Source organism: Anticarsia gemmatalis, chromosome 15, assembly GCF_050436995.1.
Source record: "Anticarsia gemmatalis isolate Benzon Research Colony breed Stoneville strain chromosome 15, ilAntGemm2 primary, whole genome shotgun sequence".
NCBI classification, from domain to species: Eukaryota; Metazoa; Arthropoda; class Insecta; order Lepidoptera; family Erebidae; genus Anticarsia; species Anticarsia gemmatalis.
In genome coordinates, this window is record NC_134759.1 from 7,885,415 (window position 1) to 7,901,359 (window position 15,945).

General features: G+C 33.3%; 2 protein-coding genes across 5 annotated transcripts in view; one reads left to right on the forward strand and one right to left on the reverse strand.

Moving 5' to 3' along the window:
• Positions 1-15,945, reverse strand: part of LOC142978708 (uncharacterized) — a 93,099-nt gene that overhangs the window by 23,272 nt on the left and 53,882 nt on the right. For all 3 annotated transcript variants that reach the window (XM_076123240.1, XM_076123242.1, XM_076123241.1), the window contains one exon: positions 9,804-9,920. In XM_076123240.1, the coding sequence (XP_075979355.1) occupies positions 9,804-9,920 (117 nt within the window). The remainder of the gene's footprint in view (positions 1-9,803; positions 9,921-15,945) is intronic.
• LOC142978709 (uncharacterized) lies at positions 14,550-15,514 on the forward strand. 2 transcript variants are annotated; one of them, XM_076123243.1, is made up of 5 exons: positions 14,550-14,645; positions 14,722-14,901; positions 14,977-15,076; positions 15,165-15,282; positions 15,371-15,514. In XM_076123243.1, the coding sequence occupies exons 1-5, from the start codon at positions 14,589-14,591 to the stop codon at positions 15,408-15,410; spliced, it is 495 nt and encodes a 164-aa protein (XP_075979358.1). In that variant the 5' UTR covers positions 14,550-14,588; the 3' UTR covers positions 15,411-15,514. The 2 variants fall into 2 exon arrangements, with proteins under 2 accessions (XP_075979358.1, XP_075979360.1); XM_076123245.1 differs by having other exon boundaries at positions 14,995-15,076.

A 15,945-nucleotide genomic window follows, 5' to 3' on the forward strand; every position in this document is an offset into this window, starting at 1 on the left:
ATCAAAGTAAATCATTGAAACCAAAAGCTTACCCTTCAATTCGTCCATTGACATAACCGCTTTCTCCGCTAGAATCTTCCGAATATTCGAAAGATGCGTTATCCACCATTCTTTCGATATTTATATCACTCACTACTGTTCAATTTTAACACTTCGTTCATAATGAAATTCGGTCGAATTTCAATTAACGTATGATTGAACTAAACAATAGAAAGAAAACAATGAAATCTTTGATCGAAACTTCTGAAGTTTTTAGGTCAGGCTTTAGAATAAAAGACTGTTAAAAAACTTTCAGTGGCCAATAGATAAAATATAATGAGAATTAATGGTAAGATCATGCTGCTGATAATAAGTTAAGGATCAATTTTAATCGAAGCAATGAAACAATTATTATCAAGATACATGATTTTGGAATGTCTGCGGGAAATTACACGATCACAATTTGTAAGAAAATTTAAATTGTTTTCAGATACAAGCCTACAAGATTGTACGCCCCGTAGTAAACATTTTTCACCGAATATTAGAACCCATTTTTTCCCTGGCAACAACATGCCAATCATTTATCGCTGAATCTGTTTTATCTTCAAGCACTAATTGATCTACCCAATTTATGGAAAATTGAAAATGTAGTCCTGAAATATTCGTCAATTTGATTGGATTAATCTTGCCGAGTCTTCAAATCAGCAATCTTCAATTAGGTATACAGGTGTTTCTGATTAATAACAGATTATTTGATGATTAGAATTCTGATATAGATAAAAATTTAAATATCGCTAATTTTACAACTAGATACAATAACTACGTTATAAACTTTAAAGATGTAATAAATACGGAGTGAATATTAGACGATTAACTTAATTAAGAGGCCAAACAAAATCGTGGTTAACAAATTGTGTATGTGATTTACCAGAAGATTAGATAAGCATACATTATTTTAGACGATAACAGCGATCTAAAACACATAATGATTAAAATGACAGTGAAATTATCTCATTAAAGAGAATATATACGGTAAAAAAGGCACTGTGAGAATGTTCTAACAACGATGACATAAATGATCACGTCGCCATGCAATGCGGGGTCAGTGGAAATTGTTCAGTTGAGCAAAAGAGGACGCTTGAAACCGGTCTAGAAAATATTACTACAAGTACAACAACAGATTTACTAGATTCAATGCATGCACACGATCCGGTTTTTAAAATATATAAACAAAAGCAACAAACACAAGCGAATCACATTGGAGATCACGAATTCAATGGAACGTGATATTGCTAGCACATTTCCATACATTTCACTGATAATATAACAGACCGGCACGAATGTATAGTCACAGAGCACATTTTTTGTCCCCTTTGGTTTCAAAGACACACAAAAAATACAAGATACAAGTTTTTACGAACGTTCAACGAATAATTATGAATTATAAACCGCGTAACAAGACACCGATGTAGCGGTCCGTCCGCGCTCGCGAGAATAACTGTTGAAAACAGTTGTACATAAATGTATCTAGTTATAATATCGATTGTGTATCGAGTTCGAACTAATTTATCGCCACGATAAGATAGGAGGTTACGAGCAAACCAAAACATTACAAAATTATACGCCTGTTGAGTATTTTTCCAGAAATAGTGGAAGACGTTATTATAAGAAATATGGGATAGGTTTTTATCAAGAGTGAGATATGATAGATCGAGTTTAGAACAACACGATACGAAACTGAGGTAAACGTTTTTGTTCAATGACCTTGTCGCTCATCGTATCCGAGCTGTGGGGATTCCGGCCGGCTCTCAGAGAGATCGAGTGTTATTGACATCGATAAGAACTGAGAGAAAGGTAACGCTAGAATCGTACGATCGACGGAAGACACGAATCACCTGAGCCACCATTCACTCTCCCGACACCGGAACGGTACAGTGTGACTGCGACGCGAAAGTACACTGACTGGAAACACTGTTTGCAAGCAAGTAAAGCGACAAAGTTTATAAACAACTAATGTACGGACAGAAGACAATGGATGATAAAAATAAAAGAATTTCTATTAATTTCTCAGATTTGTTACAAAACACCAGTGAGTCAATTGTAAAACATTTTTTATTGTCTCGGAATATGTGTATTCGTGTCTTTTGATTCAACAATAGTCTAGCTTATGGAATATAAGATTTTATTATGACGTGTTACATCATTTTACAATAAATTATCAATTCCTGAATTTCTATTAGATGATTCAACATTATGTAATGCATAGCGTTAAAGTACTATGCTTCTTATTTCTCATGGCTTAAGTAATAATATGCCTTTGAAATTATCATATTTTACCATAAGATTTTCCAAAGATTCTCGTAAAATTCCACAATAGAAGGAAAAAGCGCAGCATGAGTGTTTCCACGCATACTACGAGACGACACAATATTCATTCCGAGAAGTGTAGATTTGTTTCTCAATGTAGCGAATTCACTGAAAACAAAAATTTCACACTGTTCTGCTGGGAGAAGAATTGCGCATGTGTCGATGACATATTTCATTAAAAATTTTATATGAAATTCAAGAGATCTTAAAAAATGAATCTACTGTACTGACTAAATTTCCTCGAATTTACATAAGTTAGATAAACAAAGCACTACTTTTATCAAACATCTAGTGAAGCGACTAAAGCAAATAATTTCCGATTCAAATATATATTCCAGTAAAAATATACTTCAATGAGTAATATTATATCGTGTTATCTGTACTGAGGAGTGTACGCGAAACGAGGGCGCCCCGGGAACATCAATATTATCTGCGTTGATTGGACAAATGGGCTCAACAACTGTATCACACTTTACACGTGACAACACGTACTTTGTTCGCGCACGATACTCTATCCTAATCCACAAGGTAATTTCCATTAATATGTCGCATCGTAATAATTAGCAAACAACTCTATTGTTTTTGTTGACTTTGATAGATACGTGCGCGCCTTAAAGTAAACAATTTTGATACTTTACGGCGATATATTTATATTTTTATTGCTGCTTTAGTAATCAATCACAGTTTTTCCTTTACTCATACAACAAACAAGAAGCTGAAATAACAAACGACACGTAATAATATTACAAGTTTATGTTCAAAATAGTAGATTACTTGGACATATAATTGCTACTTACAAATAAATGTACTTTAATGCGATAGTTTAATAACGAAACCTACCAAATAAAGTATCATGAAATAATTTTTAACATTATTAATTAATTTGTTATGATATTTTTGTACCATAAGGACGTTTGCTGATCCATTAGAAAGTCTGGTGACTAATAAAATTCGCAATATATCTATTTTTATCTATATGAGTATTTTTTATCATCAAATTATCTGTTTATCAATCGGTAACACCTGGTCACTAGCGTGTATTGACGCAAAAGTTTAAAGAGCTATCGACTTTAAGTGGTCGTTTAACAATTTTGGCGAATTGATATAAGAAAAATACATTACTCATGCATGTAGTATTTCCTATTTGATAAAGATTAGACAACAGATTACTAGATAATAACCATGTTTGTTGGATACGGAATGATTTTGGTTTATGTAGTTTTCTACTGAAAGCAAACAATCATAATCATATTTGAACCTAAACGACGATTAAACATTACATTTATTTGAGTTTTTATAATCTAGTAGCAAGAAAGCATACTAATAAAATTCTCAACTCAATATTACATTCAAATAACCTGATAATATTCTAAATTAAAAACGAATTCGTGAAAAAAATAACTGGAAATTAACATTCATTTATACAGAGTCATCTAGTGTTATACACAACAAACAATCATGATATAAAAAGTCAGCAAAATGTATGACTAAACTATCTCCCTGTGCGGTACAAATCAGCATCTGTTGTGCTATGTAATGTAAGATGAGAACAACTGTCACGGTTTTAAATTCTATACAAAAAAACAAGCGTCGAGTTTCACAGACATATTATTTTTCCTTTTGATGACATCTACATATTTAGTATGCTAGTACTAAGTAGAAATTTAAAGAAAGGAATCTGGTAATAACTCACATAATTCGCACTCAGATGTGAACAGACTTGCTTATTTTGTAGCCTTAAGGCTTTGTGCTAATGAAAACTAACAGCAACAAATAAAATTAAAAGAAGTAACTTTTACAGTCCCAAGCCTTTGCTAAGGCATTTTAGTTGTTTTAAGAGCGAGGATTTCAAGTATTCGTTTGTGCACTTTTTCATTTAAATGAGCCATACTATAAGTATTTTGTTTAAGAAGCAGAGAGGGAAATATAGAAGAGATTTACTATGCAAATTATATGAACTAATGACATACAATACCTACAAATTTTGTACAAAACCTTTTATTTTACAAAAAGGGTTGAAGAAATAAAATAAACGTACAGAAACCACCAAATTTTAAAATGGGTCGGGCGCAATATATTATACAAAATATTATGTTTACATAATTCTAAAACTAATTTAATATGTGGTAAACCGTAAACCACATAATTACACGTTACAAAGCTGATTGTGAGAAATTAGAGTCACGAGCTATCATTTATACTGCCAATAAATATTTAATTAACTGATACCTATTATAATTAAGTTCAATGCACTTATGTATTTTGAATTAAACAAATTTGTCATTCTTTCCTTTTTTATTAAAAAACTACACCAAAAAAATTAAAGATTACGATGAAAAAGGCAATAAAAAAATAACTTCAGTGGAAACAACTTTGTGGACTGACATTTTAATGAAAATGCTAAATAATTAGTTCAAACTGTCGTCTATATCCACTACAATGTAATAATCGTATCGCCTCCAATCATAATAACATCAGGTTTTCAAATTTATAGAAAAAAACAACACCACCATTGTGACATTGACTCATGGACTTCAAACCGCACCTCATTTCCTTGAATACTAATATTCCTATATGTGTATTTGGTTAACTTCCATAACATAATCTGTAGCTCGATTCTCATCTACTCACCATTTCACCAACAACCGGCTAGTCATCAATAACTTTTGTATGAAAATCTGGTCAGCGCCTCTAACGGGCGTCGAATGAACTATTTTGGCAGGTCATTTTTAATGTCAAACATCCGATACTCGACAGTACCTACCGACTTAACAAAATCTTGGTACAGATAGTCTTTTGTTATATAGCCGTGAATCAAGCAAGTACCTTTTTCCTTTAGTGACGTCATACTCCTTACATTTCATATAGTATGAATGAGTACAACGAAATGTTTACTCAAGGCGAGAACGATGACGAAGTTCGGTGACTGAACCCACAGGATGTGGGGAAACACATTACTGTTCAGAACAGATTAATCGTATTCCGAAGGTAAAATCCCGGCTGAACTCTTTTGAGAAATGCGGGTGATAAAATTAAAGCAGGGCTTCGTGAATGTAATTAAATATAATGTTAGATATAGATAGTCCATTAATAAACCTTTTATTTGACCATTTTATTATATTTTCAAGTAAAGTTATACTTTGAGATATTAAAGATTTTGATACTCTTGGTTTATCCCATTACTGTCCCAATGGTCCTCCCAAGTTGAGTGAGAGGTTAGGAGGAAGTTTGGCGGGATTGTGTAATTCTTAATAATGATTTTTCAAGTGTTGTACAAATACGGTTGTCATCCATCAAAACAGATCCGTACAGAAACGCAACGGAAAAAATAGATTAAAACATTGCAGATTTCAAGATAAGCATATAATGTCGTTGTTTGTACATCTTTAGGCTATGTCAAGACAATGCGGCAACATGAAATACGTCACGTAACATAAAGTGCATTGTTTATAACACACAAGTGCATGAAAACGTGCTAACACTTTTACTATTGAAATACTATTATAATTGTCTACTTATCTAGGTACTAGGTTATCATTTATCTATGAGTAATTGAGTATAGAGAAATATTGCATGTACATTTTACCCATGGCTGTCAAATTATTAAATAGTAATCTTATCTAAACAGATCGTAAGTAAACAGTGTTAGTATATCTTTACAGGAAGAAAACTGGTGTTAAAAATTATTCGTCATTATCACAAGATATACACTTAATGTGTTTCAGGTGTGTTAATTATATGATACTTGATTCAAATCTGTCTTATTAATGCGTGGAGTATTTCATTAATCCTCGTAACTAATAAAGTATTTCCAATATTTCTACAGAAAATTACCATTTATACCATACCGAAGATAATCTCACTGCTTTTACTTTTTTGTTTCGTTTTGTCAATTTGTATCAATTAATAAATTCCCACTAGACGCAATAACATATCAAATATCACAGGGAATTCAGTGAAGTAATACAAAGATACGTAGCAATGAATATATGTCATATAATTTAAAGTGACTCATGCGCATGCCACGTACAGCGTTGATATAAAAGGAACACTTGTCTACGGGAGCCTCTAACATTTGGGCGTAAAAACCAACGGCCGATGAGTCAGACGGCTCGCGTTAAAGCAGCACACGCATTGTGCGTATGGCCTTTATTACTAGAGTACTAAAAACTCTTGATACTTTTAAGGAAGATTGTTGTACTCGTAATAAAGGGGAAAAGAAATAAAACGTAGAAAGACATAAAATGTATTGAAGAGAAAAGTAGCCTTAAACAATGACAGTGGATTTTTTGTAAGCTCATTGAAATATACAATCGATATTGTTTAATATAAGTTATTGACAACGTTAGAATCTGCTTACGAAAACACGTGTTGGAACGATATAGAAAGACTTAGAAACTGAATATTGAGGCCTTTGTTTATAAAAAAACAATAAGTTAATAAAAAAACAAAGAAACAAACATACAAACGTTGAGTAAAATGATTCAAAACAACATACCCCATCTTCATAATAAATAGAAAACAATTTGTTTGTTGTGTCGCACGTCCGCACAGATGGGCTTTATCAGATTGATAGGGACTCTATAGGTTTTTGTACCTAGTCCCCTATCTCTACATTATCGTATTCACAAGTACTACTTATAAAGGTTATATTAAAAAGTTCAATTTAATCATTCAATTGCAACGATGGAGCGAGGACCGAAGCCTAGTCCATTCGCTAGTAAGTATTTCAAATTAATATAATTTTAAATCTCTAAGGCAAAATCTAAGACAGAAACCTATCAAAAGACTACTTATCTACTATACAGAACCTATAAATATAACAGATGTAGTGTATTTTTATATATTAGACATTGCCTAACTCAACAGGAAAAAACAGGTAAAATGTCGAATTTCATTAACATTTCCTCAAGTTTTGTGAAAAGGCCTAAAATAGTCATTGTACTGTGTTACATCACAGGATTCTGGCTGTACAGTATCAAGCATTAACTACGTATTTCCAGGAGCTTTGTATAAACGCCAGAAATAGATACAATATCTATACAAATCCGCTGAAAATAGAACTGTGAAATGTCAACGGTTACAGAGCTTTTACGTAAAAATGTTTGAACCATTTATTACGTGTTACTCAATATTTGACTGAAAGCTTACGTTTCGTCTAAAACTGTGTCTTGCAGGTTTATTTTCAAACAGGTTAAATGGAATTACGTCATACTACAAAATAATAATACAAAAGTTATCTTTTAGTGAAAAAAACAAGCCTCAATATTGCGTTTGTGACATAAGCAAAATCGTTAATCAAGTTCAACGTTGTCTAACCTACACCTAGACACGGCGTTTGGCAGATAATTAGAGAAAAAATATTCCTAAGAACTAAATAGAAACACATACCTGAACCCGCCGCTAACAAAGGTGATCATCCTAACCACTCTCCACCCGAAATAGTCATCAGGATCATCAAATAACCCGACTTGTTGTGACATCCCATCAAAAACAACTCACGAACACTGGACAAAAACCACCACTCAAAATACCTACTTCATTCTGTTTTTTTCCCTTCAGTTCAAAACACACGTATGTTCTGTTAATTGACGTAAACACAACTGATATGAACCTGTGATGTACCGACAATTAAATCATTATCGATTATCGTAATCGCTGAAAATCGTCCTGATAACGCTAGTATGATAAGTATTCGTCGTGTTGGGCCGCAGTCATGAACGCAGTAGACGCAAGTTAATTAATAAAAGTCAAAATACGTTGCCATTTGGATCCTTTAATATTAAAAGAGTCTTGCATCTATTACGCATTAATTAAACTTCTGGTAAACCTCGTACCTAAATGGTACCATTGAGGTTTATTTAGTAATGTCATGAAAACAAAAGACTTTCCAAATGACCTTCTCGTTTTAATGTCTTTCTTAATACTAAGCCTTAACCATTGTAGTGCATTATTTATTTTCTTGACAGACTTGTCAGTGTTCAGTGAACTTGAATTTTGCATAAATGTCTCCGATGACAGTGCAATAATGTAGCGACTTTGAACTGATGAACTATGAGGCGCAGTTCAAAAAAATGCACAATAAAACAAAGTAATAAAATACAAACATTATTTAATGTATTGGTTTTTATATTGAACCTGAAGAATACATCCAATTCTTTCGTCAGCCCCCACAAGATCCTCTATTTTCTAAACAAGTTTTTAAATACGGATCTTTACTCTCTATACTATAAAATAAGTATATTGTCTACTAAACAACAGTATTGACATGAGAAAGGAGACAGGATTTCCTCGAAGTGTTCCAAACGAACGATTCATAATAATTTACTACTAAACTAAATCCAACTGATTCCGCTGTCAAGATACGGTTGCTATGGGCCAAAGGAGAGTTGTATTATTGGACTTCCTTAATGGGACTTCTAAGTACAAACCTATGCGCCGAGCTATTAACTTCTGTAAACGATTAGCTTCTGAATGTCTTATCACATTTTCCAGTATTAAAACTGTATTTTTGTCACAAGTAATTTTTATAGATTCGATAGCAAAATAAATTTGTGGGGGTCGAAGCAAGTCACGTTTTTTGGTGTTTGCCTACCTGGGAAAAGGCATGATGATTCGATAGTTTTATAGAGTTATTTAATAAAATTTAACTTCAAATAGCACGAAAACATTGCCACGTGATAGTAGCTAGAAACAATGGAAGGAAATGACAGGGTTGTTTATTCCTTGAACGTTACACGACGTTTTAAAATCCGCAAGTTGCAGAGGCTGTAATTACTCGCTTTTCATCGGACGTAATCGTGGCAGAATCTACCCATTGTGTGCTGAGAAATTGTTCCTTATTCGCAACTACGAACCTAAACTACATGTTATAAAAGTAAATTTAGACCTCCCATACGATAAAAATACTAGTATATACGACTTTATCCCTAACATTTTAATGATGTAAGGCATATTCGAGCTGAACACCATATTGAAATGGATAATTGCCAATTAGATTTAACGATCATTTCAGGCACCGTGCAACTGAAATCGATAATTCTCGTTTTATGGAGCATAACGATGTAGATCAGCTAATGTTGGAAATTTCTCTTAAAGCCATGAAATGCAGGATTTATTATTGCTCATTTAGTGCAGGTGAATGAATGATATTCATACCACAAAGTTTTTCTATGGACTAGATTGAAGACAGGCTTCAGTTACACTTGATGTTTTGAGAACTTACGTCTACATAAAGACTGGTAGAATTGTAATAAACTCATATAAAATCGTGGTGTATTTGGTATTTAACAATTGGGTCTTACACACATTTAATACTTATAGAGGTAACAAGTACATTGACCATCTGACTGAAAGAAGATATCTCGAGACTAACATATAAATTAGCGTAAAGTTTATGAGAAGTAGAACGGTGCAACTAATAGAAAAAAGTAAAAATTGTTAGTCATAGTACTCACTTGTCATGCTTAGTGGTGCGGGGTGGATGAGGCTCTAACTGCAGCGGGGTGGCGGGGGCGGAGCGCGGGGCCCCGCACCCGCCACCCGCCGCACCCGCTGCGAAATTGCCGGTTGACCTGAAACAAACAAATTGGCCACATTAATATTATTGTAATTATATGAGATTTAACGAGTACCGAAACTAGGTACGAATATTGAGCTTTGATTCCTTGTGAAAGCCTAAAAGGCTCCAGACATAATATAGATCCAATTGTATATTTACGGTTTCCACATCAAATTCAAATTGCATGTACGTAGGTACATGAATTAAATAAGTACTAATAATATAATAAAATTTTGCAAGTATGATTGTAAGTCGTTGTCTAGTACAGTCAGCAGAATAGTACAAAAATATGTAAACATCGTATCTTTGACGCAATAACTCTCTAGGTAAACATTGATGATGAAATGCTATTGCATTTTTTAAACTTTCTATTTTTACCCAATACCTACGTAGCTATACAATAAATGTGAGTCAAATGTAAAATCAATAATGTCCAACAGACGCAATTAATTCTGTCTTTATCGCTATAATAATACATTTATACATTTATCAATTTCAGTAATCAGCTCTTTGATTATAATTTATCATCAATAAAAAATGTCGACCGGAAACCGAAACTAAAACATGCGGAAATATCGTAATATAATATTTTTGTGTTTAAAATATCATTTAATTATACGAAAATGCAAAACTATTTGAATATTCATTGAATAATATTATTATTTATTAAATGCAAATACAAATACATTTCTCTTTGTTTACGCGATATAAAGTGGCAATGTGTTTTAATTGTTATCGTACGATTCACGCGTTTATATGATCGCACATGACACCAAAACTAGCAGTAACAGCAGAAGTGCACCATTCAACATATCATTGCATACCTACTATTTTAAGCAGAATTTAGATTTCATACGTAATGCAGAATTAATTTATTTTTTGTAGAAAATTCTATGGACATTTTTGTGGCAACTACAATAATTTCTTAGAATCAATGTGGTCATACCATCATCAGAAGATTTTACTAATTTAAGAAAAAAAAACATTTTTATAAATAGCTTTCAAAAGACGTGGCGTAGGCGAAGTGAAGAATAAAATATTAACATAAACAAGTTTAATTTGAGTCACTAAGGATAAAATAAGCCTCTCTTTGAGATATTGACTCCTTCCATCCAATATCGAGAAAAAAACGTTTCTCTGCAAAAATTAGTCGGTCCTTGAACTGCGATTTTATGGCAAGTCTTCGAAAACAAGTTAATATGGATATTAATTAGTGTTTTCTAATGGAAAAATTAATATGTATCTAAATAGCCTACTTAGATAAAATAACTCTACGTATTTATGCAAAAATCTCAAGGTGAAACTGTTGCAATAAGTATATGCTTTGGAAAAAAACAACTTAAATTTTTAGTAAAATAAAAAAATATTGAAAGAGACGTCCAAAGTTAATGCATAATAAACTTGCATAAATTTATTTATCTTAGACTTTTCAAACACTATAAAACAACGTCTCTAGAGCCACTTTAGTTCTAATCTTAACAGTTTATTACCACAAAACCTAATAACGTGAAACAGGTTTCGATTAATTTGACTTTACGACCAGCGAACTCAAATACGATGACGTGTTCTTAGCAGCATAAACGTGGAAACTAGAAAATATCGCCATACCTTTTATGCCTGTAGCTTCTACGTCTCATTAAAGTAGACTGTGTCACTACATATGAGGGATGACCTCTATGTTTTTTCGGCACTCTACCTCTTGACATGGTCTCAAGTTACGCACTGCACTATTACAAAGCTACACTAGATATAAAGATAACTTCTAAGACACTCCTCTACGGATGTAATGATACTGATAACAATGAGATCAAGTCTTAAACATTATAATTATTAAAACAAGTCTTCACAACACTTCTCAGTACCACGCACGTGGGCCTACTACAAACGGACGCAAAATATCTTGACTAAATACTTTCACTGTAAGAAACCTGATCGCAATAAAAACAACATAATATGTCACTATACAACGACACAACCTTTCTGGTCGTAAAGTACAATAAAAATACGAACATTTGTTCAAATAATGACGTAAATTTCGTGGTAGACAATAATAATATGTAGCAACAAAAACTAGTGATTTATAATATAATGTTGCGTACATATCTATTGTTATATAATCACCGGAATAGTCAGCAATTACAGCTAATGAATGCAAAAAGTATTATATTTTACAGTATTATAACATGTGCTAACATGGTACGCATATATAAATATACGATGACTGAGTAAAATTATGTAGGTGCATTTAATTCCACATTTTTGGATCAATTTACATTATGATGAAGGTTAGTCATATATTCAAGGACGGGACTTAATAATGGTAATGAAAACATCCGTCAGAAAATCATCTCGATACTACGCAGTAGAGAAGCGATTCAGTTCCGCGTTAGTTTCCCTATTAAAGGAGAAGTTTTCGTCCCACGCAAGCCGTAAAGTCCAACTAAGATACAAAATTGTAACAGTAAAAGGACGAGTCGCATTACATGTCTATTGCCTAGTTTTAGTGATCTTAATGTCCAAGTAAATGGCTTTGGCCCTTATGGATGGTTTATCTGTCTTGTCTTACTTGGGACCACAAGCGTGACGGCATGCGGGCGATCGATTGACTTATCTTACTTCTTTTAAATTTACACACGGGAATAGCAAAAGTAATAAAGAAACAGTAAAAAAATACTCTTTACAATAACGACCACTCCGTACAACAATATCATTCCATAGAACAATATCATAATCGATTAAACGTAAACAACGCCGAGCAGTAAAATTCCGGGTAGATTTCGGGAAGTTCCAGAGAGATACAAACCTAAACGGTAACATTCCCCTTGACCTCGTTAAGTTGATTGCCTCGTGAGAGTGTCTGGGGGGACTGGGAGGCAAAATATTCTACGAGTATTACATTCAAGGACACATTCTTCATCTCGTAATGTTTTTTGGGTTCGAGGTCACTGAGACAAGCTTTGTCTGGGCTATCTTCCTCCACAATCAAGTAGATCTATATTGTTTAACATAAAAAATAAACATTCGTCATTCTTCAAGACCTGATTTCGTAACAGCATGAATAAATTCGACCGGAACCTTTTCTTCCTTCCAGTTTTGCAAAGGTTGCTTAACTTTTAAATCAACTTAAAAGAGAAATAACATCCTTTTAGGATAAGGAAAATGAAACGAAGAATGAAGATCATTGTCGCTAACCTTGAGGGGACCTTAATCATGCAACGACTGTCAGAGACCGATAATGATGACAAAGATAGCTACGAAGTTATTGGTATTGAGATGATTCGCACCTTGCGTGAATCGAAAACAAATCTATATTTTGATAAACAATGCCTATTGACGATAGTGTTTATTATTTTTATTTTTGCTTCTTTGTTTCTTCTTAACAATACGCTACCGCTAATATAGATAGGAAATGAATCAGGTGTACTCGGAAAAGCGACGGCGTTGTAGTGAAAATAGAATCGTTAAATAAATATATTTGTAGTGATTTTGTTTAGCAAATCTCTTTCTAAGCGACAGCGTGTCTCTACGACAGCGTGTTTTAAAACGTTTGTGGTCGTGTAAAGGACAAAATTATGTGTAGGAAGCTATAACGAATGGTATCATTAAGAATTATTTTTCCACTTATAAGAGAAAACTATTTTATTGCAATATTCCCGCGTGAACCTGTTAAAAAATGCATAAAACGATTCCTCTTACAATAATTATATGGAGTTTTTGAGAGCAATAGTGCACAGACTGAAATTTATTCATCCAGAGTAACATAGGCCAAGCGAAAATAAACGCTAAATGTTGCAGGCGCCCGCCTGTCTGTCGATGTTATTCCACGTGTAAGCTCCCTTGTTATTTACGACTACACAGAACCAAAACATTACGAAGCATCTAATATTTTCCTAAAACTCAGCCAATTATGTAATGAAAAATATGCCTTGAAACTAAAATTTGCCACGCACCAGCACGTCTGGATATTTTCTTATAATTTTTTATAGCTATTACAGGAACATTTCCAGAAAGTGGAATACTTTTACAAAAGTCCATATTTGTTTGAGAAAAAATCTTAATAATATTATCAGAATCGACAAAAATCTTTTTTTACGGACGAGATTCGCCTACTTACATATCTTCCGATTAGGTATAGTTAATGGTGCAAAACTATTTTCTAGCACCTTCTGCAAATACGTCATACACACATACAAATATTCAAGAATACCAATAAATAAAAGATGCAACAATCAATAGAACCAATATAACCAAAGTTTTCCAAGAACCCTATCGACTAAGACCTTGGCCTTCAAAGAACGTCATATAAACGGTGTTCATTAGTAAACTTCTCGTGAGAAACAACAAATGGCGAATTCATGTCACGAGTCGAGCTGGGAAACATGTGTTTAAGTCTATAAAAGTATTATTTTATTTTCTAAAACCAACTTACGTCGTAACCGTCTTCCATAGCAGGTTCTCTCTTAGCTTATTCTAGTTCCCAATTCTACTAAACTACGAACAGTAAATTTGTCTCAAAAGTAAATTATATTTAAAGTTTGTTTAACATCGTGTCAAAACATAACGTGATATTTGACGAATGTTACTCAAATTCAAAGAAACTTAAGTAATGTTTATAAACTGTACAAGAACCTACTTTCAAGCAAAGTGGTCAGTTTTATCGTAGACTGCCAGTGCGTTCATCATGAAGTTTACCGGATTTATAATACTTGTCTTTTTAAAAATACTCCAAGTAGATAGTGTAAGAAATTTACTAGGAAATGTGTTATATTTATAATAAATACTATGAAAGTTTGATGACTATCCTTGTTTTCTAGAGAATGATGCCGTTCAAATTTCAAACGAAAGATGATGCTATACAAGGAAAGTCAGAATTGAACATCGATATACCATCGGAAGACAACTTAGAGGACCATGAAAAAGTGATCGGTCTGAAAGCATACGACGAACGTGATGAAGAGGATGAAGCCGATTTCGATAAAAGACAGCATAAGAAGGTAAATAACACAATAACTAGGGGAAGATATAATACTGGAATCAATATGTATATGAGAATGTTAAAATTATCTTAGTGTTTTCCTTATTTGCAGCCATGTGCCATTGTGGTATTGTCCAGTGCTCAAAACCCGAACATGCAGTCCTTGCTACGTAGATATCGCTATGATGCAAACGGTAAATACGCCTTAAACCATTTTATTAATTCCCGAAATCAGTAACTGGTGTTTTCCCATATATTTTATACTTTGGGTAAATGTTTTAGGAGTTTTGATACCGAGCAGTGTGAAGTACTTCGTGAAATTACCCCAAGGTTTGCGAAACTCGCCTCTCCTAGTGCCATTGAACGACAAGGCGTTTTCACCTCTAGGCGGATTTGTAAGGTGAGTACGCTAATCCTTTTCCAACTGACGGAACACCATTTTTCCAGTCACGTTTAATGTATTAACCTACATATCTATTAAATTTCAGGTATTACAAAGAAGTACCTCCAATACCTCACGCCTGGTAAAATGGTTACGCCTGCATATAAGTAATGGCCGTCAAATGAAACTTTATCCTGATATTACGACAAATTCCTTAGAAACCTTAGTTAGTAACATATTGGTTATAATAAATTTGGCTCTAAAATGGATTTCATTACTAAACCCCATCTAAATCTGACTACAGACAAATCTGGACTACAGTATCCTTCGAAGGCGTTTAAGCACTTTAAATAGAAACCATTGACCACAAATCTAATTGAATGGGTGTAAGATATTCGTTAATATTTCTTTTTTTATCATTGCACGTGGGCAGATATAGGCAACCAATAATTTATTCAAATATTCTTGAGCATATGAACAGCTGTCGCGTTTCAGTCTACCTTACACATAATAACATCACGTGGGAACTGAACTTGAATAATAAATGTAGAAAATAACACCGTCTCACCTTACGTATAAATTGTTATTAGAAACAATGAACAGTCAAGGATTTATAGGCCTTCGTATCGAACAAGGGGAAGGAACTTGGAAAATAAGTTCCAAGTCATAGATTAAGTTGAA

Excerpts from the sequence above, each read along its gene's own strand:
- LOC142978709 (XM_076123243.1), top strand. The coding sequence starts at position 14,589 with ATGAAGTTTACCGGATTTATAATACTTGTCTTTTTAAAAATACTCCAA. Across the intron at positions 14,902-14,976 it reads ATAAAAGACAGCATAAGAAG|TGTTTTCCTTATTTGCAGCC; the intron begins GTAAATAACACA and ends AAATTATCTTAG. Across the intron at positions 15,077-15,164 it reads ATATCGCTATGATGCAAACG|GAGTTTTGATACCGAGCAGT; the intron begins GTAAATACGCCT and ends TAAATGTTTTAG.